Below are 27,408 nucleotides of genomic sequence, written 5' to 3'. Positions count from 1 at the left end.
TCAAAAGTGCAGCAGAATTCTACACAGTAGCTAAACACACAACGCAGCTGCATTTAACACAATGGCTATACTAAAAGATTCAGCTAAATTCAACAATGTGGCTATATTCAAAAGACAGCTGAATTTAACACAGTGGCAACAATCAAAATGCTGCTAGATTGAACATAGTGGCTATACTCAGAAGGCAGCTGAATTTAACAGAGGCTATACTCAGAAGGAAGCTAGATTTAAAAGGGGGTGATTTCTAAGCAAGGCTAAATTCTACACAGCTAATAAATAACACAGTGGCTATATACAAAATGCAGCTAAATGTAATACTGTGGCTATACTGAGGCCTGCAGACGAATTGGCGCCTTACAAAAATACATTAGAATAGAATAGAATACTGAAAAAAGAAGCTACATTTAACACACTAGAAATATGAATGCAACTCGGCAGTGTTTAGGAGAAATGATCTATTGTAAATGCGCACTTTACTGGGAGCCGGCATCGCAGAACACGCTTCACCAGAGAGCACTGCATGCGGCTCTGGGGGTTTTATTTTCCTCCTGCACCTTGTGAGATTGTGTCCCAGCCTTTTAAATATTTCACTTAACAGCACACATGTAATCAGCTTTCCAGACCCATGAAAAGCAGCAGGTGCTCCTCTCCCCATGCACCCTCCCTACATGTATTGTTATAGGTTGGTCCCTGGGGATATGAGTGCGGGTCAGGCCCCCCTGGCCACACCCATTCAAGGAAGGATTTCTCCTATTTCTATGACTTCCATGGTGGGAAATGATGCCACAGGATTAAACACGAGTCTGTAAGGGCAGAATGACTGTTCCGGGACCACTGCATGTTGGATGTTCCTTCTACAATGTTCGCCCATTCGTATCAAAAGGTCTTTCCCACACCGGGCAACCCTGTGCCATAATGGAAAGCACTCGGAGCCTATGCTGCTGAAACATACACAAATAAAGACCATTAAAAAACCTGAATATTCCCAATGCAGACCCACGCTGGAGGCTTGCCTAAGGATCTGTCGAAAGAACTTTAAGCACCTGTATTTGCAAATTTGCAACTGGTTTGCACATTATGCACAGTAGCAAGGTGCTCTCATTTGTCATCAAGGGTTGTAGGGAGATGGCTATCACACAGGCTCTTTTGGGATGTGTGTGAGAAAACACATGCGTCTCGGGAGAATAGCTCAGGGGCAACATGCTCGCCTTGGAAGTAAGACGTCACAGAGCAACACAGGTTCGATCCCCGGGACCGGGCTTAGAAACCTCTGGGTATTAAGCGCATTATAAATAACCAATTACAATAAGTCTGAAAGTAGTACAGACATATAACAGTTTGCAGACTGAGCGTTGTGCCATCTAAGGTTTGATGTGAACAATAAAGCCAGGGTTGTTTTATTGAATAATATTGCATTCTGGTAACAGTTATCATGCATACATAATATGTACAGGAGGGAAAGATAGCATGTAGTACTAACGCCATGACTTATAGAACATGGGTTCAAGCTCAGCATATGTTGAAGAAACATGAGTTGTATGTGTGAAATAGTAATTGTAGGTGACAGAATAGCATAGTGGTAAGCAAGGTATCTATCAACCAGGTGAATTTGTCAGTCTGGATATTGGCCGGGGTCCTGCCTATAATTGCATCCCCGGACTGAAGTCTCAAATTGAAATCAAGTTGCTGCCTGGCCCACTCGCTTCCAACTCGTTCTTCAGCGACCTAAACACTCATTAACGTACATTAAATCCCAGAGGCTTTCCCTTACAGACAGGAAGGCTTCATCATTTGGATGAGATCTGACGAACTGAAGGTCTCTGAACAAAATCACTGCTTCTATCTATTTGGAATTTCCTGTGTTCTGTGTTAGGACCTGCTGAGTGTTCCCCCTTCCCTTTGCTGTTTGCTGATGTTGAGGACCTATCAGAAAGGTAGGCTTCATGATGCCCCCTCTGACTTGGTCGTTGAACTTTGCCTTGCCTTCTGTTAGCCCTGGTGAATTCTTCCTCTCCATTGGGGTAAGGTGTTGCATCTGTCAAGTTTATTTTTAGTACATAAAATGAGGCAGGTGATTCCTTCTCCAAAGGGTAATCTACTAATCAGATTCCCTTTTGTTGCGAATCCATGTCAAACACATTGTGCACTTGTGCCATGCTGCCCCGGTAGATGGAGCCACAGCACCCGCTCTGCTTGTGGCTCAGGGCAGGATCAAAGGTCACAAGATGCCAACATGACCGCTGCAGCAACAGCCAAGTCACTGCATCTCAGAGGGAACGTTTAAGATAGGCCCCCTGTATCCAAACTACAATGATCATGAATACCCCATGCTGGTGGCAGGGCAATCTCTAAGAATAAGCTAGGCCTGAGTTTAGCAATAGTGCATGGCAAGGCTTATGATCATGGCCGACCACATCCCAATTGATACTGCACATGTGTCAGCTCCTGTGAGTCAGCTCTGCTGTGGAAGGGAATGCGTATTCGGGCCAACGGGTCGATACTGCCACATGGCAGGATAGAAACCCAGAGGACTCAGCCTCTTTTCTATTCTCTTTGTGAGGGCCTGTAACCCTCTCCCCCAGAGGCAGCCGCACAGCGGGCAGCTGTCCTGAGTCCAGGTATCAAACAAGCACATCCATTCAGGAGGAGTAGCCTCACACCAGGGTGCTCCATGTATGAAGGTCTTTGTTGTCAGTTGGAGTTACGGGTGCAGTGATAGTATAGGCAGGAGTGCCCTGGACACTGCAAGAAGACTTCCACCATCTTCTTTCTCACTGTCTCTCTTTCCCTTTCCTGTCTCCTCCACTTCCTCTGGAGCAAAGCAGTTTGAGTGCATGATCAACGGGGCAAAGTCCACGCCAGCCAGAAGCAGGGATTGGTCACCTAAAGCAGGCTAGCCTTACACCAACCACTTGAGGACTTGTGCCCTTAAAAGAACTAGTCGTGCACCCCTCTGACATAATTTCATCAGTTCCTCGAGGATCCTTTCAACCAAAGAGACATTCTGAAGATTCTCAGTTGGACTTCCTTTGGGTCAGTTGCACTGTCCAAGGCCGCTGCCAGAGGTGAAGAAGGAGCCGTCCGAGACGGAAGGAAGTTCTGTCCCCTAACCACTCCCAAAGAACAGTGGGAGTGACCAGTGCTGTGGACTAGGGCCAAAGATTGTGCAATCAGTCTTCGGTGCCAGAAGATCAGACCCTGAACTGGAGTATCTTGTTCTGGAGTTCTTTGCAAAGGCCTCATAGCAACCAGATGGTCAGACCAGCTGTTGCTCCCTGTTTTCCTGCACTGAACCGGTCGATATGTTTTCCCAGCATCGTGAACAATAGGTAAGGTGCTGGTGTCTGCATTCACCCAACCAGCTTAACTATTGTACTGCATCTAAACCACCTTGACACTGCATTGTGTCCTAGCGAAGTCCCTCACTTGTTAGGCCCGAAGCGCCTGCTCAATGCTGGAATCCGAACCGAATCTCTGGAGGGTCACTCGCTGACTCTACTCCCGGGTTACAACCACACCTCGGCCCAGCTAACCCGAGAACTGCTGTCATATGGATTGCACATCTACGCACCATCGACTGCCGACTCGAATCTCTGGAGCATCATTCGTGGACCTCTCTAAGCAGCTACGGCCTGACTTTGCTTGACCAACTTGGAAGCGTTCATGGGACCTCCCCAACCTGCATCACTTGAACCGCTGCCATTCAACTGCACAGAGCACCCACATTTGACCCCACTCGACGCCTGCTTTCTGCCAGGGCCTCCACAATCCGACGTGCCTGACTTCACTTGATCAGCTTGCATCAGCATGTGAACTCAGGTCTGATGCATCAGCCCACCAATGACTGAATGCAGATACTGTGACTCTGAACTGACCTCATGGTCCACCTGGGCCCTAGATACTGGTTAGGTCACAAATGCTCCTGTTTTCAACTCAATATCCTTTTTATGGTAGTACTTTACATACCACCCCTAGAACTACACTGAGAGTGCTAATTTCTCCAGTCTGTCGCATCTTCTCGGTTCTTTCCTTTGGGCTTGGTTTTTGTATCGTATCTCTTTTAGTTCTATTTACAGATGGTGTGTTTTATCAAAATATTTATATTTGTATACAACCTTGATTGGACATTCCTTTTATTTTGGACTGTAATACTGAGTTTGGGTCACTACTGGTTCAACTTCATACCCCTCTTGAGAGTATAGCCTGCCCACGGCCCGCGTTACCACAAAAGTCGAAGAAGGTACATCTCTTGATTGTTTCTTTTTACCTTTATGACTGCGTTGTGTTTTGGTTTGTAGAAGTGTGAGTTGCTGAGTGGGCCCTTTTAACGCTACTCATCCTTGTACTCCTGCTGGGCAGAATCCAATTCGCCATAATTGGCCCTTACCGTATCCTTCCACATGGATCAGTATCCAGGAGCTCTTCCTTTTTGGCAAGACTCACTCAACACACCAGCCAAATAAACAGTGGCTTTGTCATCAACCCAACATAATAGTAGAGGAAATTGAAATGAAACACTATGGGACCATTCACAGAAACATTACTAGGAATAACCTTGACTTACCCTTGTTTTACAATAGGAGAGGGATGTTTCATTTCGAAAAGAGGTGACTATGAGTAACACTCTCCTACTCCTGGCTTACTAACAATAGGAAACAGTAAGGCAGGAGTAAGTCAGAATTACTCATAGTGAGTTCTTTTGCATCTCGACGGGCCCTCTCCAGGAGTACGTCATGGGTAAGTCAGAGTTGTCCTTAGTAACACCTTTGTGAAGCGGCCCCTCTGTCTTCACTTTAGCGTGACTAAGGGCTACTAATTATCAGGTGGTCCCTGAGCCTGGCACCCATTGGGTAGGCTTGTGACCTCCCCACCCCTGAAATTGACCACATTAACGCTGGAGTCCCCGAATGACAACAAGCATCCTACCTGAAAGAGCAGATCCATATCATGTCTTATCATCAAGAATTGGCCAATCCATTCTCTACTCTCTTTCAAAGGCCTGCATTCTTTACTTTGACCGGTCAGTGTTATTGATTCATTGCTTGCCAAGAGGCAACCTATCCACTCTGTGGCGGTGCCAGTACTTCTGGTGGTGTAGACTGCGTGGCTCGGGAGGATAGCTCAAGGGTGATGCGTTCACCTTGGAAACAAGATGACGCAGAGCAACACAGGTTTGATCCACGGGTCCACGCTTAGAAAGATCTGGGTACTAAGCGCGTTATAAATAACCAATTATAATTATAATTATGAAATAAAATCCAAGCACAGTCTCTGTGCACTAGACAATAGTCTAAAGAAGAGACAGTCTGCACCCTTTCACCCCTCAGCCTCGACACACTGAGGGGAGATCCACTTTGAGGGTTGGCAAAGGGCCCGCTTGCCTTCTTTTGCCCTTCCTGACAGGCAGGATGGGCCCTGGGTACACTTGGCAAAAGAGCGTGTTAGAGAAAAAAAAAAAATTAAAACATGTTTTATTGTATTTAGCCACTTTATGAGCTTTTTACAAAAGGAACAAATTAAAATAGTTTAAAAGACATTTGTCATAATAATATTACTTTGGGTTAACATTCCACAATTCCTTATTAGCTGGAAACACAGAAAATGTGTTAGATTAATAGCTAGATGGCCCACCAAGAAAAAGGCTTTGAGATGTTATTTCCGGCAGTGCCTGGAGGAGGGGCGGGATTGGAGGAAAGAGAGTTTGGCAGGGAAGGGATGATTGGTGCAAACTTGCATGCTGACTTTGTTATAAAAATTTGCTTTCATTTCTAACTGATTTTGTATCAGGAAAACCCCACCCAGTCCACCCCTAGCTAAACCTCCTCCACCCTCACCCCCATTATCTGCAGTAATCAATTTCCCAGCCTTACCACCTGCGAAAGACCAGGGGCCAGATTACAGAAACTTTGCACTGGTGCAAGTGCAAAGATTGCATGGTATTAGCACTAGGGCAAAGTTTGCCCTATTTTAAAAAGCTCAGGGACACATTAAAAAACCACCGCACCTCGACAAGTGCAGTTTGGCATAATAAAGGCACCAGGATAAAAATTGCCATGGTGCAAAAAATAGGCATTTTCACTATATTTATGCACCAGAGCAATGTTTGCCCTAGTGCTAATACGGAATGGTATTAGCACTAGGACAAACTTTGCCCTGGTAAAAAAAATGCATCAAAAATGCATCTATTTAGCACCAGGGCAATTTTAGCCATGATGCCTTTTATATGCCAAACTGCACTTGTCGAGGTGCAGTGGTTTTTTAATGTGACAGAGTTTTTAAAAATAGGGCAAACTTTGGGTTTGCCCCCCAAAAAGTGCATTCTTCATACATCTTTTCATTATAAAACTTTCGATACAGAATCATTCTTTGTTAAATATTTGGATTTAAAGACGCGTTACTCTAAAGAGTAAACGTGAATAGCACTCCTTTTTCTCTTTTGATATGATGTGATATTTTATGTATCCCGCGCCCATACACAAGTGTTCCACTACGTTCTGTGAACTTTTAAAATTACACGTAAGTACTGGCGTTGATGGTCGCCTGCAGGCAATTTATATTTGTTATAAAATGGCCTCATTGTTTTTGTAATGTTTTACAAAATGATGAAAACAATAGAGGTTTAACAAAGACATACAGAAGAAAAACAGACAAAAGAATGAAGACAATAGGGTTGCCTAACAAACACAGAAACATGAAAAAAAAACGACAAGAGGGGGCAAAAGACACAGACATCACTCGTTAGAAGTTCTCAAAGAAGAGCTGAAACCACCTCGTCATCCCAGTACTTGTGGGTTTGCTCTGTAAATAACTCCACCTGCATCCTTCCCAGCCCTCAAAGGAACGGACATGAACTAGTCCAAGTTACAACGCCTCAAACCGTCTTAAGGAAATCTGAAGCTTCTTACAGGAGTATTGAACTCGAGGAGACCATGTCTATTACTCAAAAAAATGCTCAAATGTATTTTGCTCTGTTGTTTTTCTCCAGTTGTTTTACCATAGGATGCGTGGGGTGACCCCCTCACACTCCCACCAATGTTGCCTGACCCCAACCCACCATCAACATTTTGTGTGGTAAAATCTGAGGGAAAAACAACCAAATACATTCAAGCAGTTTTTGGTCGGGCAATAGACCCACTACCGATCCGAGTTCGACCTCCCAAACGCTGAGATCGACCTCCCGAAAGATCTGTGGGAAAGCTTACCGGCCAACTTGGACTGCCACTAAAATATTTCACAGACCACAGCTCTTCTATTGGGAGGTTCGGGCATGGCTATAGAATTGAAGCCTTAAGCAGTGCAATATGCATGCTTTAGTGGTTAAGCACTTCAGAAGCACCTCAAACCCCAAAATGGAGTGGAACATGCAATTACGTCATGGCGCCATTTTGTATATTGGGCAGGTGCTCTGAAGTTACCTTCGGGATGCAGGAAGTGTGGTTTCGATAGTGGGTGCCGCCTGATGTAATCATGTATAGGTATGTGGGTATGTGCCGGTGTGCCCCTCCGCCCTGTGAGCGCCGTTGTGTCTCTATGCCATGTATGCGCCTTTAAAGGTGCAGGCACCACAAGGTGGAACTGAGCTGTTGAGTGTGTGCCCTCAACTCACAAGCCTTGTCTGCCATCTTTTCCATGTGCATGTGGATTCAATGTGTTCTCACAAGTGCCTTCCTAGTGTTGCTTGCCTTTTCTCCAGCAAATACATGTCACCCTTTCAATGCATGTGTAGCAAGCATCTGCCATTTCCCACTACGGACACGCCCATGTAAGTTGCTAGAGGAGGCTGAGCCTCGTTGATTGGGTAATTAAGATGTCTCTCTTACGGTCTCATTCATTCCCACATCTCTATTGGTTTTTCCAGCGACCTGCAGCGATGTCTACACGGAGTACATCACACGCTACAAGGAGGTCTCCCCAGGCCCCCAGAGTCACGAGTGGGACGCGCCACATCGACGTCAGCGGGCAACGGTTTCCAAGCTCTTGAACATGATGGTGTTGAAGCGGGGTGAGTTTACAAGAGCAGAGTGAAAAAAAAGAGGAAGAAACTGGTACAAGCTATAGTCTTCTGTTGAAGTCGCAATGCAAACTAGTGTTTAAACAGTAATTCCATAGAGCTGTTCTATGAATAGAGCAAAAACAAAGAGGTGAGGGCTGGAAGGTTTAGACTGAATCTTAACCGCTGGCATTGCTCGGGGCAACCCTCCAGACCATCGTTCTTCACCTGCCAAGCCAAAACAGAAGGGGAAAGGCCATTTGCAAATCAGGCTTGGCCCCACCCCAAAAGGGGCAGTCCAGCCCGAACTACTAGGTCACATCCCTTCTGCACGAGACCACAAGCATCCCCAAACATGTTTCGCCCTTGTTGGGGCTCATCAGTGAGGAGTAGCTTGGGTCTCTAGGCCCAGCAGGCATGGGACCCATGTCTGGGCATACCCGTCCCACTCGGGGTGACAAAGCAAAAACAAAGAGGTGATGGCTGGAAGGTTTAGACTGAATCTTAACCACTGGCATTGCTCGGGGCAACCCTCCAGACCATCGTTATTCGCCTGCCAAGCCATTACAAAAGGGGAAAGACCATATTCAAATCTAGAGACCCAAGCTACTCCTCACTGATGAGCCCCTACAAGGGCGAAACATGTTTGGGGATGCTTGTAGTGTCCTGCAGAAGGGATGTGACCTAGCAGTTCGGGCTGCACTGCCCTTTTTGGGGTGGGGCCAAGCCTGATTTGTATATGGTCTTTCCCCTTCTGTAATGGCTTGGCAGGAGAAGAACGGTGGTCTGGAGGGTTGCCCAGAGCAATGCCAGTGGTTAAGATTCATTTTAAACCTTCCATCCATCACCTCTTTGTTTTTGTTCTTTGAATAGAACCAGGCCAATATTGCAATAAAAAAAACAGGGTGTAACCACAGTTACCCTCTGCTGGTGTGTCTCCACGCCGCTATTATATATCTGTACAAAGGAGCAAATATCAAGAGATAAGTGAAAACACAACTGGCCCGCTGGGCAGGTGTGACAGTCAATCACTTCCACATGCCCAGGCTCCAAGCAAGCTTCAGGATGCAGTTCCTGCCCAAACATCTCTTTCTTGGCTACCCACCACCCTTTGCCCACTGCTACTCCCTCTGCTTCCCCCATCATTCCCTGCTCTCTTCCCTTCACGTCCCTTGCCACTTTCGCTACCGCTCTCATATCAGCCCTGTGGCCCTCCTCCGCACAGCTGTTTCTCCTCCCTCACTGGCTCCCCCCACAGAGGTTGCTAGGAGCCCCTGCTGACAATATCCAGGTGACGCCCCCTATGCTCCCAGTGGTTCTTTTTTCTCCAGTTCTAGCAGCATCATAGCTGTACTATCAGTGGTATCAGCACCTTTGCAAATTTGGAATTGACACATTTACGCAACAATTAGAGGCATTCAGAGGGAGTCATGCAAAGACATTAATACAAAGAGCTCATTTCGGGTTTATTCATTTGACTTTTAGAAGCAAATTATGCTTTTTAAGGGCATTTTGCAGTCGTGGCAACCATTTTCATGGAGATCCCGTCGGATGGCTGCCAATTGGCCTGTGCGTCCTTTAGGCATAGGTTGCTGGGGCATTTCCCATAGGACTAGAGGGGTCATGTCACGGCGCGACCCCCACCTCCACCCCCCCCCCCCCCCGCCTGTTCCATTTATGATTGCAAAAGCTGGTTACGCTTCTAAGGTCTATTGTTGAGGCATTTGGTTGGAATCTGTTTCAGAGAGGACTTGACAGATGTCCTCCTAAAACAGGGTTCTGCAACCTTTGCCGCTCCAGATTTTATGAACTACAACTCCGATCAGCCTTAGCCAGCATAGTAAATGGCGAGGGGACATGGAAGTGGTTGTCCAAAACGTCTGGAGAGCCGCAGATTGCCGGATCCTGTGCTAAGAGGTGTGTTTCACCCAAGGGCCCTGCCATTAGCAAAAACCACTTTGGGGATTCTATAAGTACAAGAAAGCCAGACCGAGCCAGCTGCCTGGCCCACCCCGGAGCAGTTTCTCACCCCGCACTGTGTCACAAATACTAGTGACTTTTTAGTAAGTTCATTAGACACATTTATCTGGCGTAAGAATATTTGTTCTCAGGCCATGGTGACCTTTGATTCCAGGGGGTGCGAACACCCAAAGGACTTCTGAAGAAACACTCATATGCTTCATTGGGGGATTGGTTTGGAAACTGGGTGGCAGGAAATGCCAGAATGAGGATTTCTGCGATAAACACCTTTGCCCGCCAAAATAACCCAGGCAGCAGTCCCATTGGCCTCCTTGGATTTCAATGGAACTCCAGGACCTTAAACATGATTATGCCAAAGAAAAAAAGAAATGTGGCAAGGGGTAGAAAGCTATTGTGCCATGCAGACTGAAACGTTGAACCCCTCCAATCAAGCTATGTGCCAGCGAGTTGGTGATGGCACCAGCTCCTCTCACATTCCTGGGTGCCACAATACAAGAGTTGGCTTAGAATCTAGTGACTTTTCCATCAACAGAATAAAAATGACAAGCAAGGGGTTCAGTCATCATTAACTGCTTAGGATCAAGGAATTCCATAGCCCAGGTTTAAGTTATTTTGAGGAGACCGCTTATGGTGCAGACTGCTCTGCAACCTCTGGCTGGACTACAACTCCCATCCGTGGTATCCGGCATAGTCAACGGTGAGTGATCCTGGGAGTCGTTGTCCAAAACATCTTTAGAGCTGCCGGATGTAGACCCCTGGTCTGCTAACTCATGTTATACCCACCGACTCACTGATCGACTCAGCCTTGTGTTAGATATTGTAGAAAAGGCCGCCTCTCTTTAACTTCACCCCCCACTCTAAAAGTGCTGTCAATTAATTGCTTTTGTAGTTTTAGTACTGGTACATTTACCATCTAATTTCCCAATATCTAATATCCCCCTTTCAGCAAAGATCCTGGCACGTATTCAGTGGTTATTTTCTGCAAGAACAGGCAGATTTAGCGAGATTATGGGTTGTTTGTCTGCATGCTAGTCAAGCATTCGACCGAGCTATGGGACTACGATACTAGCAGTAATCAGCCGAGGACCGGATATCCTGCCAGTAATCTAAGACTATCCAACGATAAACACACAACTAACCACAGGAAGAAAGGGAATTTATCGACTGGATATCCTGCCAGTAGTCTATGACTATCCAACGATACACACGCACCTAACCACAGGAAGAAAGGGAAGTTGTCGACCATATATTCTGCCAGTAATCTAAGACTATCCAGATATCCGTTAAGTAATCTAAGACTATACAATGATACACATGCACCTAACCTCAGGAAGAAAGGGAAGTTATCGACCGGATATACTGGCAGTAATCTAAGACTATCCAACGATACACAGGCACCTAACCACAGGAAGAAAGGGAAGTTATCGACCGGATATCCTGCCAGTAATCTAAGACTAGCCAACGATACACATACACCTAACCACAGGAAGAAAGGGAAGTTATCGACCGGATATCCTGCCAGTAATCTAAGACTATCCAATGATACACATACACCTAACCACAGGAAGAAAGGGAAGTTATCGACCGGATATCCTGCCAGTAATCGAAGACTATCCAACGATACACACACACCTAACCACAGGAAGAAAGGGAAGTTATCGACTGGATATCCTGCCAGTAATCTAAGACTATCCAACGATACACACGCAGCTAACCACAGGAAGAAAGGGAAGTTATCGACCGGATATCCTGCCAGTAATCTAAGACTATCCAATTATACACATGCACCTAACCTCAGGAAGAAAGGGAAGTTATCAACCGGATATCCTCGCAGTAATCTAAGACTATCCAACGATACACACGCACCTAACCACAGGAAGAAAGGGAAGTTATCGACCGGATATCCTGCCAGTAATCTAAGACTATCCAGCAATACACACGCACCTAACCACAGGAAGAAAGGGAAGTTATCGACCGGTTATCCTGCCAGTAATCTAAGACTATCCAATGATACACACACCTAACCACAGGAAGAAAGGGAAGTTATCGCCTGGATATCATGCCAGTAATCTAAGACTATCCAAAGATACACATACACCTAACCACAGGAAGAAAGGGAAGTTATCGACCGAATATCCTGCCAGTAATCTAAGACTATCCAACGATACACACGCACCTAACCACAGGAAGAAAGGGAAGTTGTCGACCATATATTCTGCCAGTAATCTAAGACTATCCAGATATCCGTTAAGTAATCTAAGACTATACAATGATACACATGCACCTAACCTCAGGAAGAAAGGGAAGTTATCGACCGGATATACTGGCAGTAATCTAAGACTATCCAACGATACACACGCACCTAACCACAGGAAGAAAGGGAAGTTATCGACCGGATATCCTGCCAGTAATCTAAGACTAGCCAACCATACACATACACCTAACCACAGGAAGAAAGGGAAGTTATCGACCGGATATCCTGCCAGTAATCTAAGACTATCCAATGATACACATACACCTAACCACAGGAAGAAAGGGAAGTTATCGACCGGATATCCTGCCAGTAATCGAAGACTATCCAACGATACACACACACCTAACCACAGGAAGAAAGGGAAGTTATCGACTGGATATCCTGCCAGTAATCTAAGACTATCCAACGATACACACGCAGCTTACCACAGGAAGAAAGGGAAGTTATCGACCGGATATCCTGCCAGTAATCTAAGACTATCCAATTATACACATGCACCTAACCTCAGGAAGAAAGGGAAGTTATCAACCGGATATCCTCGCAGTAATCTAAGACTATCCAACGATACACACGCACCTAACCACAGGAAGAAAGGGAAGTTATCGACCGGATATCCTGCCAGTAATCTAAGACTATCCAGCAATACACACGCACCTAACCACAGGAAGAAAGGGAAGTTATCGACCGGTTATCCTGCCAGTAATCTAAGACTATCCAATGATACACACACCTAACCACAGGAAGAAAGGGAAGTTATCGCCTGGATATCATGCCAGTAATCTAAGACTATCCAAAGATACACATACACCTAACCACAGGAAGAAAGGGAAGTTATCGACCGAATATCCTGCCAGTAATCTAAGACTATCCAACGATACACACGCACCTAACCACAGGAAGAAAGGGAAGTTATCGTCCGGGTATCCTGCCAGTAATCTAAGACTATCCAACGATACACACACACCTAACCACAGGAAGAAAGGGAAGTTATCAGCTCCATGATTAGGCTCCAGGATGAGTTAACTGATACTGTATGCATTATGCATTATCCAAAACCACACCACATGTTAAACTTGTGTACACATGGTGCATTGGCTGCCTTTTGAGTTGATACCTAAGACTGTTTAGTCCTTTTTAGCATCTACAGCATTTGCTAAACCACATTTTCATTTGAAAAACTACTGCTAGGTCCTTACACAGGATCTATCAGATAATTACTAGCTACATTTTACAAGTAGGAGTACAGGTAAACTAAGCTGGTAGATAAGCTCAGCTGCATGAACGCAGACTTCACTTCACTGGTGAGCAGCATGTGGTCACGATTAAAGTCTGCGCAGAGTCAGCTGACATCTTCATCTTTCAGAGGTTAATCAGAAAGAGTCCATCATGAAATGCTCTTTAAAGACATCATATAATACTATGATTCGAGATGCAGATCATGCATATGTGTTAAGTAAAATATTCTATAGGCAATGGTTTAATGTGAAATGATTGTTATTGACACAGCCCTCCTGTACATTGTGCCCACATACTTGTCCTATGAACCTGTTGTTGCATAGCATTCTGCTGCTTCTTGACTCTAAGGCAGTGCTCAATAAATATCCAACATAAAAATAAAATAAAAATATTAAAATTGGTGCTCATCCATTCTAGCATGAAATGACAGTAGACCATGAGCGTCAGGGTATTTTGTTATATGGTCTGAGATACATCCAAACCTAAACTGACATAATGTTCTGTTATACAAGCATCACCAACCATCAATTATGCATTTCCAGGTCCTGCCCTAAAATGGTGGACCCGACTTGGGCCCATTATTGTCCTCTCCCTACTCTTCTTCCATCCCGTCTGTCCCTGGCCATTTTGTATCATGGGATCTATATAGAAAAAAACTTAGCATGTAGTAATGTACAAAAAAGGAGAGCATACATAGACAGAAGAACAGGGAGATGGATTAACCACTCTTGCCAAAGGGCAATACGAGCAAGGGTAAAGACTAAATATACGCTATAGGTTCTGCAAATTATCAGTAACATACACAATCCCAATGCCCAGAAGATGGGCACCTCTGTCTGGTCCTTCTCCATAGTCTCTTGGGTGTGACCATAAACATTCAACTTTCTATCTGGCAGCTGTTTTGATTTGTAGTTTGTAACGCTGCTGTGGGAACGCTGTTGTCCACCTTACACTGTGACCGTGCTCTTCCTTTCGCCAACTACTGGTGGAGGCGGATGGAATCGAGACATGTCCTTGGGCCCACGTCTGGTTCCTTGTCTTGTACGTAATCCCTTGGAGGAACGTGAAGCTGCTTGTCACTCATTCTTGAATGGATAAATAACTTGTCAGATGCTTGTTTCATCCTCACATGCTCCAGAAAAGCATCCAGGTCTACATTTACCCCTTCCTTTCTTGATAACCAGGGTCGGTTTAGCCTGCAATCTCTTATCATCCAAGATGGTTCCATGGCTTTGCCCGAGTTAACGGGATTGGCGTCCAGTTGGACGTCACAATGAGTTTAAGTCCCTTTGCTTTGTGCATGGTGCTGAGTTTTTGCAGGAGAAGTTCTGTTGCTATATACTCACCAGATCGCTTTGTTCAGCCTTGGACTGCTTGATTCAGATCCCTAGGTTCCATCGGACTAGCTTTGGTGGCTGTGCCTTTTCTGTAGTGGCTGCAGTGCTTTGGAATAAGCTTCACCACTCTTTGCACCATTGGTAATCTTTTTCTTTTTCGTCCTCATCTTAAAACCTACATGTTTTGAAGTTTCTTTGGCTAGCCTTTGCGGTTAGTGTCCTCTTCAGTGCCATGATGCCTCTGGGTGAGAGTGCACTTTACAAATGTACTTAACATAACATAGCATGGGTGAGACTTTACACACTCAGCGTCTCCCAAAGGACTTCCTGCCAGTCTTGCTAGTGGTACTTCCTTCCAGTCTTGCTAGGGGTTCTTCCTTCCAGTCTTGCTAGTGGTACTTCCTTCCAGTCTTGCTAGTGGTACTTCCTTCCAGTCTTGCTAGTGGTACTTCCTTCCAGTCTTGCTAGGGGTTCTTCCTTCCAGTCTTGCTAGGGGTTCTTCCTTCCAGTCTTGCTAGTGGTACTTCCTTTCAGTCTTGCTATGGGTACTTCCTTCCAGTCTTGCTAGGGGTTCTTCCTTCCAGTCTTGCTAGGGGTTCTTCCTTCCAGTTTTGCTAGTGGTACTTCCTTTCAGTCTTGCTAGGGGTACTTCCTTCCAGTCTTGCTAGGGGTACTTCCTTCCAGTCTATCTATTGGTATTTCCTTCCAGTCTTGCTAGTGATAATTTTATGTTGTTCTTCAGAAACGGGTTCATCCTCTCAACTAAACCATTTGCTGATGGTTGATACTGAAAGGTACAAATATGTGTTAAATGGTTATCCTTCAAAAACCCTTACACCTCTGCAGACTCGAATTTAACTGAGTTATCAGCCACAGCAACACTTCTCATCACCACACCCCATTCCACATACTTAAAAGTAGAGTCGATCACTTGTATTATGTATATTTTGTACTCTGGATGTGTTTCATACAGACCAATAATATCCATGGCCACCTTGGTTCGTACCTTTCCTGGTACTTCCACTTTGTGAAAGGGCTGACCTATGTTTTCTTTTTGGTCCTTTTGCTCAGATCACAGGGGCCACAATCTCTTATCAATCCTTCAATGTCAGAATAATTGCCTGGCCACCCGTAATTCTCTAATACCCATCTCTTGGTAATGCTGCAACCCAGATGTCTTTCACGGGCCAGCCCCAAGACCTTCACAGGAGGGATTAACCGTGTCCTTCTCGTTATTCCTCAATTGCCATCTAAAATCTCTAAATGGTTCCTTTTAATTACCAACCTCTGTACTGCATGCGCCTCTATCTATCTTGCTTGCCGGAGCCCACCCATACATCCTCACTAATTGCCGGGGATACGGTTGTTACCCCTGGAATGCAGATAGAAGTCTTTTTTCTGCTGATTGACCATACAATGATGTCAATTCTGGTGTCTTGGTGAAGGTACATTGTTGAATCACGATTTGTCCTTCTTTGAATGTCTGATTTTCCAACATGATGTTTGGTCTGTGCCTGGCTTGTCTGGGAATTATTACAAGCAGTGTCGAATTGAGTTGTTCATTTTCTCGGTCCTACATTATATTCCTGATTTCATGCAGCATAATAAATAGTGATTGGTTTCATGAAGAACTGTTTAGATCCTCGACGCATGACAGTGAATGGATGAACAATACTGGAGGAGCTTCTTTTGTGTGGTTGATGGTCTAATCTATGAGTGGTAGTAACAATGAGAAAGTCAGAAGACATCTGGCGGGTGCTTGATGGGATGGGGGACTCCATTAGTGTGTTTCTGCTTGGAGGTATAGCACAGTGCTTATTTCGATTACTGCAACCGTATGGGCCAAGCAATCCCTCTGCAAAGTCCTCATGTGAGTGACTTGCACACATGTTGCTTTCTATGATTAATCAATCCAAGGCTCGAGTGGCTTGGATGCATGCACCTTTCATTCATTTTGGGGGTTGCATTATCTCGGTGGGTGGGTGGCCCACAGCATATCGATGTGGCTGGATGTGGGAGTTGGTCATTGGTTTGCAAATTAAATGGTACAACTGTTTGGGGGTCGAGCTGTTGGGGGGCAGGGATTGGATCTTCTGGAGCATATTCAACATTTTGGGGTGCACTGTAGCCTGGTGCGGCTACAGGAAGCTTGCAGGTGTTTTGGTGATTTTTTGTTTGTGTGTCATTGTCATTGTCATTGTTTTTGTCATGTTCAGTGTTTAGACAGGTTCACAAGTTGTTTACAATGTCAGGATCCAGTAAAAGAAGCTTGAGGTTAGTATCTTGGAACGTTAATGGTATTTACGACCCCAACAAGAACAAGAGACTCCTGGGCTATCTTGATGGATTGCGGGGGGAAGTGGACCTACTGTAGGAGACTTTCTTAACAGATACCAACGTGGGGATGCTGAGAAGGGCATGGATTGGATCAGCGTACTCTTCCTATTATTTTTCTGACATAAGGGGGATCTGCATTTTGTTCCGAAAGGGTCTCCCTCTGTCTGTCCTTTCTACAAGCAGGGCCAATGCAAGTCGTATTGTCTATGTCAATATTAATTTTCAAGAATCTGTGGAGGGTATATGTAATATTCATGCCCCAAATAGCGGGGATGGTTCCTTTTTTATGTCCCTTGCTCAATTTCTTTAAAGAACAGGTGAACAAAATGTATTGCTGGGTGGGGATTTTAATGAGACTGTTGACCCCCTCTTGGATCGGAGCAGTGGCTCCAATAGGAATGGGGACAACTATAGGTCTTTGCATGCTTTACTGGAGGAATTCCGATTTGTTGATGCATGGAGACTTACTCACCCGTCTGACAATTGTTATACTTTCCGCTCAGGACGTCATGACGTCTACTCTCGCATTGACATGCTTCTGGGGTCTGGTCAATGTACCCAGAGGTTGCTTCGTGCTGACATTGATGCAATACTTGTATCTGACCATGCTCCTGTTTCTGCCGAGATCTCGTTGTCCTTTTCGATGTCTAAAACAAAATACTGGAAAATGAATACTGTGCTGCTGGAAGATGGAGAGACTGTGGACAAACTTGTTAAAACAGGCATACTTTTCTATAACCACAAATAGGACACCTGTGGTGAGCGAGGGGTATGTGTGGGAGTCTTTAAAGTGCTAAATGCGCGGACGACTGATAGGACTCTCGAGTAAATGAAACAGAACTAAGGATCATGAGATTAAGAGATTGAACAGCTGGAATGTGATTATACAGCGTCTCCAACAGATGAGAAGAAGGCGACGCTTCTGAAAAAGAAGTTTAAGTTGAACAAGTTGTTGACCTAGCAGGCGGACAGGCTCATTTTAGGACAAAATGTAACTATTATGAACAGGGGAAAAGTGTTACAGACGGCTGGCTTACCACCTACGGGTCTAGGAGTGCTACAGAGCCATCAACACCATCATGGGTGCATCTGGGCTGGTGATGTACAAGCCAGACGAGATTAATACAGAGTTCTTTGAATATTATGAGAAGCTGTATGCATCAGAGGTGAAGCCTGACTTGAAGGACCTGAAGAAGTATATTGATGCAAGTGGTCTGCAGTGTCTACCGGTCTTGGTGTGGATCGGTCATGACTTTGCTCTCACAGAGGATGAACTGAAGAGGGCGGCAGACCGCTGGAATGGGATTACATGTCCTGGCCCAGACAGTCTCCCAGCAGAGTTCTACAATGTCCTGCCGATTAAGGATTTTGAGCTGCTGTTGAAGATGTTGCAAGTGTCAAGAAAAAAAGGGTCTCTTCCTCAGTCGACGCAACATGCATCTATATCATTGCTGCTGAAAAAAGGCAAAACCCTTACTACCATGTCGAGCTATAGGCACTGGGCTAACAGGGGCCCCCGCAGCCACTGCGGTGCGGGGGTCCGCACCAGCACATGTCCTAGGAGGGGGCCCCACTTGGAGAAAAAAAAGAAAAATATTTTTTTTTCAAAAAATAACATTTTTTTTTTATTTTTGGTTTCACTGTACATTCATAAAGAAATTATTTCGGTACAGAAATAATGTCTTTATGAAGGCAAAGTGACTACAAAAAGAAACTTTCTTTTTGAATTCCGAGGGATCCCCCCACCCCATGCAATGCAAAACCCTAGACTGGAGGTCTCCATGTCATGGGGTGGGGAAGCCCTATGACTTCAAAAAGAAACAGTGAGCCTCATTATGAGTTTTCTGGTCCGGAAACAACGGTACCAGTAAGCTTGCCAGTACCGTTATTTCTGGACCTACGAGTTCTGCAAGCGGGTGCCTTTCAGCCCACCAGGTCTGACCTGGTGGGCGGAACGTCCCCGGCGCGCAGAACTCGATGGATGCACCGGCACAATTCATGAATGGTGCTGGTGCATCCAGCCTCCCCATTCCCACTCAAATGGGAATGGGGAGTAATATTTTCCGGCGTCCGGGAATGGGCAATTACTGGGTCCGCCGGGGCTGTAATGCATAGGTAATTGCCCAATCGCGGGCACCAGAAAATTCATGGATCCGGCGGCAGCCGTGCCAGTATTTTCTAGCATGGCTACCTCTAGGGTCATAATAACCCCAAGTATCTTTTTGAAGTCACTATGCAGTCATAAAGAAATTATTTCCGTTATGGTTCAGTCCTTAAAGGAAATAATTTCTTTATGAAGTCAACGTGACTTCAAAAAGAAACATTGGGGCTCATTACGAGTCCAGCGGTAGCCGTGCCGGAAAAACTGGCAGGCTGCCGCTAGGCCTGTAATTCCATTCCGCCTCCGTGATTGCCTGAATCACTGGGGCATTACAACCCTGGTGACCCGGTAATTCTGGAGGCGGAATTCTGTTAAGCCCCATTCCCATGGAGTCCCGTAGGACTCCATGGGCATGGGGATCCTGGAAACACTGGTTCCGTCTATGACAGAGCCAGTGTTTCCATGTCCCCCTGCAAGTGTGTGGTGTTACTTCCGCCAGGTCAGACCTGGAGGGAGTGACACCTCCCGCCTGCAGGACTCGGAATCAGCCGGTCCGGAAACAACGGTGGCAGCGGATTCTTTTTGAAGTAATATTTTCCCCTTAACCCCATGACGGGTGCATGTGTGAGTGTATGGTGAAAGGGTGCACACTTAAATTACGGGTGACTGCCTGGGTGTGCCTGCATGGTGAAAGGGTGCACACTTAAATGTATAGGTGGCTGCCTGTGTGAGTGTATGGTGAAAGGGTGCACACCTAAATGTACGGGTGGCTGCCTGGGTGTGCCTGTATGGTGAAAGAGTGCACACTTAAATGTATGGATGGCTGGGTGTGCATGTGTGTATATATGGTGAATGGTGTGTGCTTGTGTTCAGGGGTGCAACAAAACCTACATTCCGGGGGGGCTAACCCTTCAAATGTTGGGAGAGGCGCTAGCGCTAACTTCATGGGAGGTGGGGGGGCAAAGTTATTTGTGTGGTGGCATCCAATTTCTTTACGCATTTTAATGAGACTATTCTAGTGCAGCTTCAATTTTACAAGCAATTAACTCTCTCCTTTAAGGTTTAAAGCTCCCACTTATGGACTGCTGCGAGAATTGAGTGGTCTCCTGTTCCCTCTCTAAGGGTTAAACAATTCTCCTGGCAGAGAGTGATGGGGAGTGGGGTAGATCTCTCTCCTATGCAGGTGCCTCCCTCTGGAATGGCTGTCCTGCCCCTCTCAAACTTGAGCCGGAACACCTGTAGTTCCGGAAGCAGCTCAAACCTTTCCTCTTCTCCTCTGCTTTCTCTCTCTCCCTCCCCTCCTGGCCTACCTGACCTACCTGGCTGCTGTACTGACTGGTTTCTGGGCTACCCTCAGAGTCTCATTATGTCCAGACTCATTCTTGATCAGTCACCCCTGCACTGCCTCCGGGCCTACCATGCACTTAGGGGCTGTAACTGTAACCTTAAAGTCCATTTTTCTCCTTGCACAACCCAGAGCTGCGCTGCCCTGGCTGCACTTACTCAGAGAATTGCTGTGCTGTTTTCCCTCCCCTCTCCCTGAGCGAAGGGCTTTAGAAGGAAGGTATTTTGGAAGAGAGCGATAGATGTAGTGTGGGCCCGGGCCCAGAAAGCTTTGTGGAAAATGCAAAGGGTCTTGAACTTGATCCTTGCAGCAACCAGGAGCCAGTGGAGAGATTTCAGTGCTGGAGAGATATGATGCCTGGGCTTGAGGCCAAGGATAAGTCTTGCAGTCCTGTTCTGATTAGTTGCAGAGGGCAGAGAGTAGAGGAAGGCAGGTTGAGAAAGAGGCTGTTGCAGTAGTCCAGCCTAGAGAGAAACAGGGCTCTAGAGACAGTGAGCTTCTGGGGGAAAGCGAGAAAGGGAAGAGTCAATTTGTGGAGGAGCAGCTGATAGTGGGACTTCTTGGCGATATCCGAGATGTGAGGAGAGAAAGAGAGAGTGGAGTCAAAGATGACAACAAAGTTTTTTGCCTCACAGGAAGATGAAGGAAGAGGGCCCAAGGTGGGCAGAGACAGTGCGAGAGGGAAAGCAGGGGCAGGGGTCTCAATGAGAAGGATCTCCATCTTACTGGCATTAAGGGAGAGATCAATGGATGCACACCAAACCTGAATCGCGGATAGAGAGTAAGGAATGAGAGAGAGAGAGGAGAGGAGTCTGAGGGGAGCCTGAAGGAAAGCTGAGTGTCATCTGCATAAGACGGGAAGGTAGAGATCAGGTGGGCCAAAGGGCTCAAGAGGTTGAAAAACCAGGCTGAGAGGATGGAGCCCTGGGGAACGCCACAGGTATGGAGAGATGTGGCAGAGAGAAAGGGACCAAGTTGCACCTGGGAAGGGAAGTCCAAGAGGGAGGAGGTCAGCCACTCAAGGGCCTGATCTGTGATGCCCAGGTTCTCATGGACTCGATTAATCAGGATGGCGTGGTTGACCATGTCGAAAGCAGAGAAAATATCAAGGAGTATGAGGACAGAAGGAATGCTTTAATCAAGGTTAGAGAGTGGATCTTCACAGGTGTTTAGTAGAACAGTTTCCATGCCTCTGGCAGCTCTAAAGCCAGACTGACGGTCATGGAGACAACCAACAGATTCAATGTGGAGAGTAAGCTGGAAGATGGCCAGTTTTTTCCAACAGTTTGCCCAGGTAAGGTGTGATGGATATTGGGTGAAAGTTTGCCAGGCAGGCAGGAAAGGCAGACGACTTCTTGAGGAGTAGGTGCACAAGGGAGGGCTTAAGGGGAGAGGGGAGCATTCCAGTGGTGAAAGAGTGATTACAGAAATCGACCAAGGCTCGAGTGAGGGTGTCAATATGGTCCTTGATGGTTCTAGAGGAGCAGGGGACCACCTATTTGGACAACACTTTCAAAGATCGGACTTGTCTAGAAACCTCATCATGTATTGTCAGAGAGAAAGAGGAGAAAGGAAGAAGGGAAGTAGAGCTGGCCAATGGGGGGGCCAAGAGAGGAAGAGGGAGAGGAAGAGGAGATGGGGGACTGGATGTCCTGAGTTTTAGCACAGATGTGTGAGAACAGAGCCATGCAGAGGGCCTGAGAGGGAACAGGAGAGGTAGAGACCACAACAGGATTGACCAGTTCATTACAGATTTGAAAGAGTTTGGCTGCATTGTTAGAGGCCACAGAGACGCAGGTTTGAATGTGTGTTCTCTTCTTGATGAGTGTTATTGCTTCGACTGGCATTTCGGTGCAACCAGTCTAGGTATGTCTAAATGTGGCCTGGCATGCTTTACTGTAATGTTGTTACACTGGTCTACATTGTGCAGCCAGTTTGACATGTTTTCATTGTGGTATGGCATTTTTAATAGCAAAGCATTAATGTTCCTGTGCACTGTTGGTGACTTGCATGTATTGAATTGGTGTTACCCTACAGAACCATTGCAAACACTCTGGCTTTTTAGCCAATTTATCTCAGAAAGTGCTGTATATTGCATTAAAACACATATTTTTATCTTTCTCCTAGGGCAGTGTGTGGCATACCCCTTCAACAGCACATGTGTGCATATTGCACAAGAGTGATAACCTAGGCCGGGCCAGAGTGTGGCGCGACCCGTGATTTGTTGATGATTTGGGGGGGGGGGCCCTCAGCATTGCTCGCAGGGGGGGCCCCACATTTTGTGTTATGCCACTGGCTATAGGCCTATGATATGATAGGGTATTTACAACGCGCTTAATACCCAGAGGTTTCTAGACGCGGACCCGGGGATCGAACCTGTGTGGCTCTGTGTCGCCTTGCTTCCAAGGCGAGCATGTTGCTGCTGAGCTATCCTCCCGAGACAAGTCTAATAAACACTGACAATAAGATCCTTGCAAAAGCACTTCATTGAGGATTGAGGGTAGTTTGTAGCATCTTGTAGATGAGAATAAGTCATGGTTTTTGAAAGGGAAGAGTCGGTCCACCAATTTGCAGAACTTGATATTGACGTAACAGGAAAGTTAGAAACAATCATCGGCCATTGTTGCTGTTTCGCTTGATGCTGAAAAAGCATTTGACCGGATAGAGTGGTCTTCCTCTTTGCATTGCTGGAGTGCTTAGGATTTGAACAAGAGATAAGAGAATGGATGGTGTTGCTATATACTGAGCCAACGACAGTGGCCAATATGACTGCATACCTTTGAGAAAGTTTGAACTGATCAGGGGCACTAGGTAAGGTTGCCCACTATCACCTTTGCTTTTTGTTTTGGCAATGGAGCTTCTGGAAGCAAATATCAGGTCGGATGAGAGAATAAAAGGTGTCCATTTCGGGGGGGCATTACAGAAGGTATGGCTTTACACAGAGGACATGCTACTTGTGATAATGGATCTGGATTCTTCCTTGCCTGCCTTAATGGAGCAGATAGAGGCCTTAACTTCATTCTCAGGTTATAAAGTCAATTCGTCTAAATCTGAGGCTATGCCTGTGTCTTCATCATGCAGGAGTGAGCACACTACCAGGTTCGGGTTCCATTGGTGTCCCGAAAAGATGCAATATCTTGGAGTGTGGCTGGCGAAGGAGGTGAAAACCATGATGGACGAGAACATGAGGTACTTGATGCTGAACATGAAACTGGATCTGGCAATGTGGTCAGAGTTGAACTTTTTGGGGGAAAGTCAATGCTATCAAGATGACTCTGGCGCTTCGTGTCAATTATGTTCTGAGTATGCTGCCTCTTTGTGTGAAGAAGTCATGTTTTTTGGAGATTGAAAGACAGGCCCAGAGCTTTTTATGGAATCGGAAACAGCTGCGCCTGAATCTGTGGAAGTTACAGCTGCCATGTGAACTTGGGGGTTTAGGAGTTCTGGACTTCGAACTGTGCAATCTAGCTTTTTCAGCGATTCATTTGTTTCCATTTCTGGAGGAATCGCCCAGTGTTTGGGTGTGGGCGAAAAGGAGTCTGAGCATGCCGCTGGCCCCAGCGGCCCTTTTGACGACTGATAGTGCAAGGGGCAGTGTTCATTCGCATGCAACCAATTTTTTTCAGATGGGCCTGGCATGTGCTTGAGGGAAGAATTGGTGAGGGCCCAGCAACGTAATCTGGATGAATAAAAGGGTGCTGATCGACGGGAGGACCGTTGTCTGGCCACACTGGTTTTTGAGCGGTGTGCAGTGGTTTGGAGACCTATATGAGAACAATGATTGGATCCCTTTTGTCAGGCTTTCGAGAATGTTGAACCTTCATGACTGCTCCTATGGGGAATACAGAAGATTTCAGACGGCGATTGGGAATATCACAGTGAACGAACAAGACACTTTTAAGGAACAGATATTGAACATGAATGGAAAAAGACATTTTCCTCCAGCCATGTACAAGCTTTTGATGAGCAGGAAAAAGTCGAATGAACATTTACTGAGGACATGGTCAGATGCAATTGGTTCAGACATGTCGGAGGGCAGGTGGGAAAACCTATGCAGAAATGTGTCCCTGACCTCATTGAACCTGGGTGAGAGGGTGCAGCAAATAAAGATTTTAAATAATGTTTACTGAATGCCAGGTTGAGTGCGAGAGGTATGATTGACTCTGATGTGTGGTCATGTCGGGCTCATTTGAACACATGATGTGGGAAAGTTGTAGAGTGCGTGTGTTCTGGAGTGAAGTCACAAAGACAATGAACAAGGTTTTGAGAGCAGACTTAGCCTTTGATTTTGTGACCATTGTCCTGGAGTGAACTTTTGGAAAATTTGAATTACCCACAAAAGTGCTGGTTCTTTAGTTCTTTAAGCCCTCCATCTGCGAAAAAAGATTGTGTTCAGAGATTGGAAGGGTACAAAATTTCCCATAACATTGGCGTGGGTTGAGGACATGCAGAAGATGTCGCTGTTTGAGAGAGTCATCCTGCGCAGGCAAAAAAAGGGTGGTATGTACGAGGAGATCTGGGGCAGGTTCCTGGACCTGACATAGCAACATGTTGTTTTTTATTATTCTTTCTTTGCCTGACCTTTTTGTTTGCAGTGAATTGTAAATATTTCAATAAAAAAGTTAATACAAAAATAAATCACTGTCTTGGAACACTTCTGTTTACGTGTTCTTGCAAGTCTTTGCTGTGGCAACTCTTCATTGTTTATATGTCACAATACCACTGTGTCTCACAACCACAGTATTCTTTTTATGATGGCACAATCCCCTTACAAAACCCAAACTACAATTTCAATGAGCCTGTGGGCCAATAGGAGATCCATGCTGGTAATTGGATATTGCACACCAAAGCATCACCTTCGCACAGTTCCAGCATCCTTACCAAATATTTGTTTAGAGTAATTGGTTTGCTCTGATTACTTCTCCAGCGGGTTTCAGTCCTGCCCAATTTGGATGCCTCTGTAATGGCAGCCAGCCGTGACGATGGCCCCCACATGTGACCCAAAGGAGTATTGCTCCTCGCTGCTAATATATGTAGTGAAGTACGAGGGACAAGGTTTAGCATTATCGTGAAGTTCTATTCAAAGCACCCTGTGGTTCAATTCCTACAGCTTGCAGTACAAGGCTCAACAAATTACTGTTCTTTTATAAGATACTGTCTCCCATGGAGATCTGGTGTCACTAAAACTCCAGCAGTCTGGAGGACTGTGCGCTAAGATCAAGACACACTGCATGCCAGGGTTCCATGTAATAATGGCCCCTCAAAAATATCGCCATGCAAAAATATTGCCGAAAAATGGCCGTTTTTTTGTGGGGACATTATTGCATGGAACATGCGGGGGACACCTCCGCAACCCCCAAACCCTTATTTTTCCACTTTTTAAAAAAATTTTTTTTTGCTGCCCCTGTCCCTATATATATGGTCACCCATATATTATCGCCACAACCTTTTCCCGGCAATATTATATACGGCGACCATATATATGGGGATAATATTACCTGATACCCAGGCCAGATGGTTGGCCTTGAGACATGCACACCTCACAATATCCAGCTGTGATATAATGTACTGAAAGAAGCAAGGTTTTCAAAAAGCAAGGACATGCTAGTTAGTAAAGGTGTACCCTAGAAAGAAAATACGTAGAATATATTTAAGTAGGCACCAAAACCATACAGAACCACTACCAGGAGAACCCGGCCAACAAGACATAGATGGCTTCTGCAAAGGAACCCCCAGAAGAGCATGATGATCTGAATATTTACAAATGGTATTTGCAATCGTGAGTGCATGAGGCATTCTTCATATGCACGTGATGAACTCATTCCCGGCTGATTAATACATTCCAGTTTTTCCGGCGGATAGTTATACGCATTCGTTTTAGCTAATAATAGTTTTTTGTAATGGTTATTTAGGAGGAAAGTGTGTAGAATCTTGCTTTGCAACAAGAATTCAGAATGAGTTGGAACACATTACTTAAGTTTTATAAAGGGCAACATGCCCCCAGGCCTCATTGCAGAAGCACATGAAGTAACCAAGCAGACACACAGACCGGCAATGCAGGGCAGCTAGAGAGAATGTGAGCTACAGCTAATCCTGGATTCCTAGTAAAGATAGCACTTCAATTTACCTGATCCATGCATGCTGACCATGTTCAACGTTAGGAAATCTGTGCACACCTCAGGCACCATTCAACTAAAACCCTAATATTAGCTCAAGTGCTCCTCAAACTGGAGTACTGCTGACACCCACTTCTGGGTCTTCCTCTCTACTCCTTGGCTCACCTCAACAGTGTTCTCAACTTTGCGACACGCACCCTTTCAACCTTCCCAGATCCTCACTCACCTTTACCCACTGTCGCCATGCTTGATCGCGCTCCATGCAAAACTGCTGCCTCTTCATATCACTTCTAACCTATACATCTGGTCATGATCTTGCCTCTTACTGCCTCGCTGACTGCATCCCACTGAACCTTCCCCTGCAGGCTCTCGGTTCCTCATCTTTCTGAAACCTGTCAGTTCCTTTCCCTCCTCTCACTTTCACTCCTTTTACCCACTAGCCCCACTGCACTGCAATGCTTTACACCCTGCCATTCAAGCCAATTTGACAGTGGAACTCGTCAAATTGTCGCTCAAACTTCATCTGCTGGCAATGGAAGGATCCCACGATCCCATCTTGCTTTCGGGCCCTCAGGAATACTCTATGTAGTTGTAACTATGTAAGTCCTGGCCTCAGGCTCTGAATGTTAAATATATTTTTGTTATGTCCTCTTGTCCCTGTCCCTTTTATATATTCTGACTCTTACCCCTTCATCACCTAGTCTAATTCATT

At 45.7% G+C, this 27,408-nt stretch overlaps 1 protein-coding gene across 1 annotated transcript in view; it reads left to right on the top strand.

Moving 5' to 3' along the window:
- LOC138528109 (protein sel-1 homolog 3-like) overlaps positions 1–27,408 on the top strand; it is a 397,280-nt gene that overhangs the window by 205,184 nt on the left and 164,688 nt on the right. The window contains exon 9 of the mRNA XM_069639562.1: positions 7,859–8,002. Within this exon, the coding sequence (XP_069495663.1) occupies positions 7,859–8,002 (144 nt within the window). The remainder of the gene's footprint in view (positions 1–7,858; positions 8,003–27,408) is intronic.

This window comes from Ambystoma mexicanum, chromosome 7q (genome assembly GCF_040938575.1).
Source record: "Ambystoma mexicanum isolate Mex_15411 chromosome 7q, UKY_AmexF1_1, whole genome shotgun sequence".
Classification (NCBI taxonomy): domain Eukaryota; kingdom Metazoa; phylum Chordata; class Amphibia; order Caudata; family Ambystomatidae; genus Ambystoma; species Ambystoma mexicanum.
Note: the sequence above shows the minus strand (reverse complement) of the source record. Positions and strands in the feature narration are given on the sequence as shown.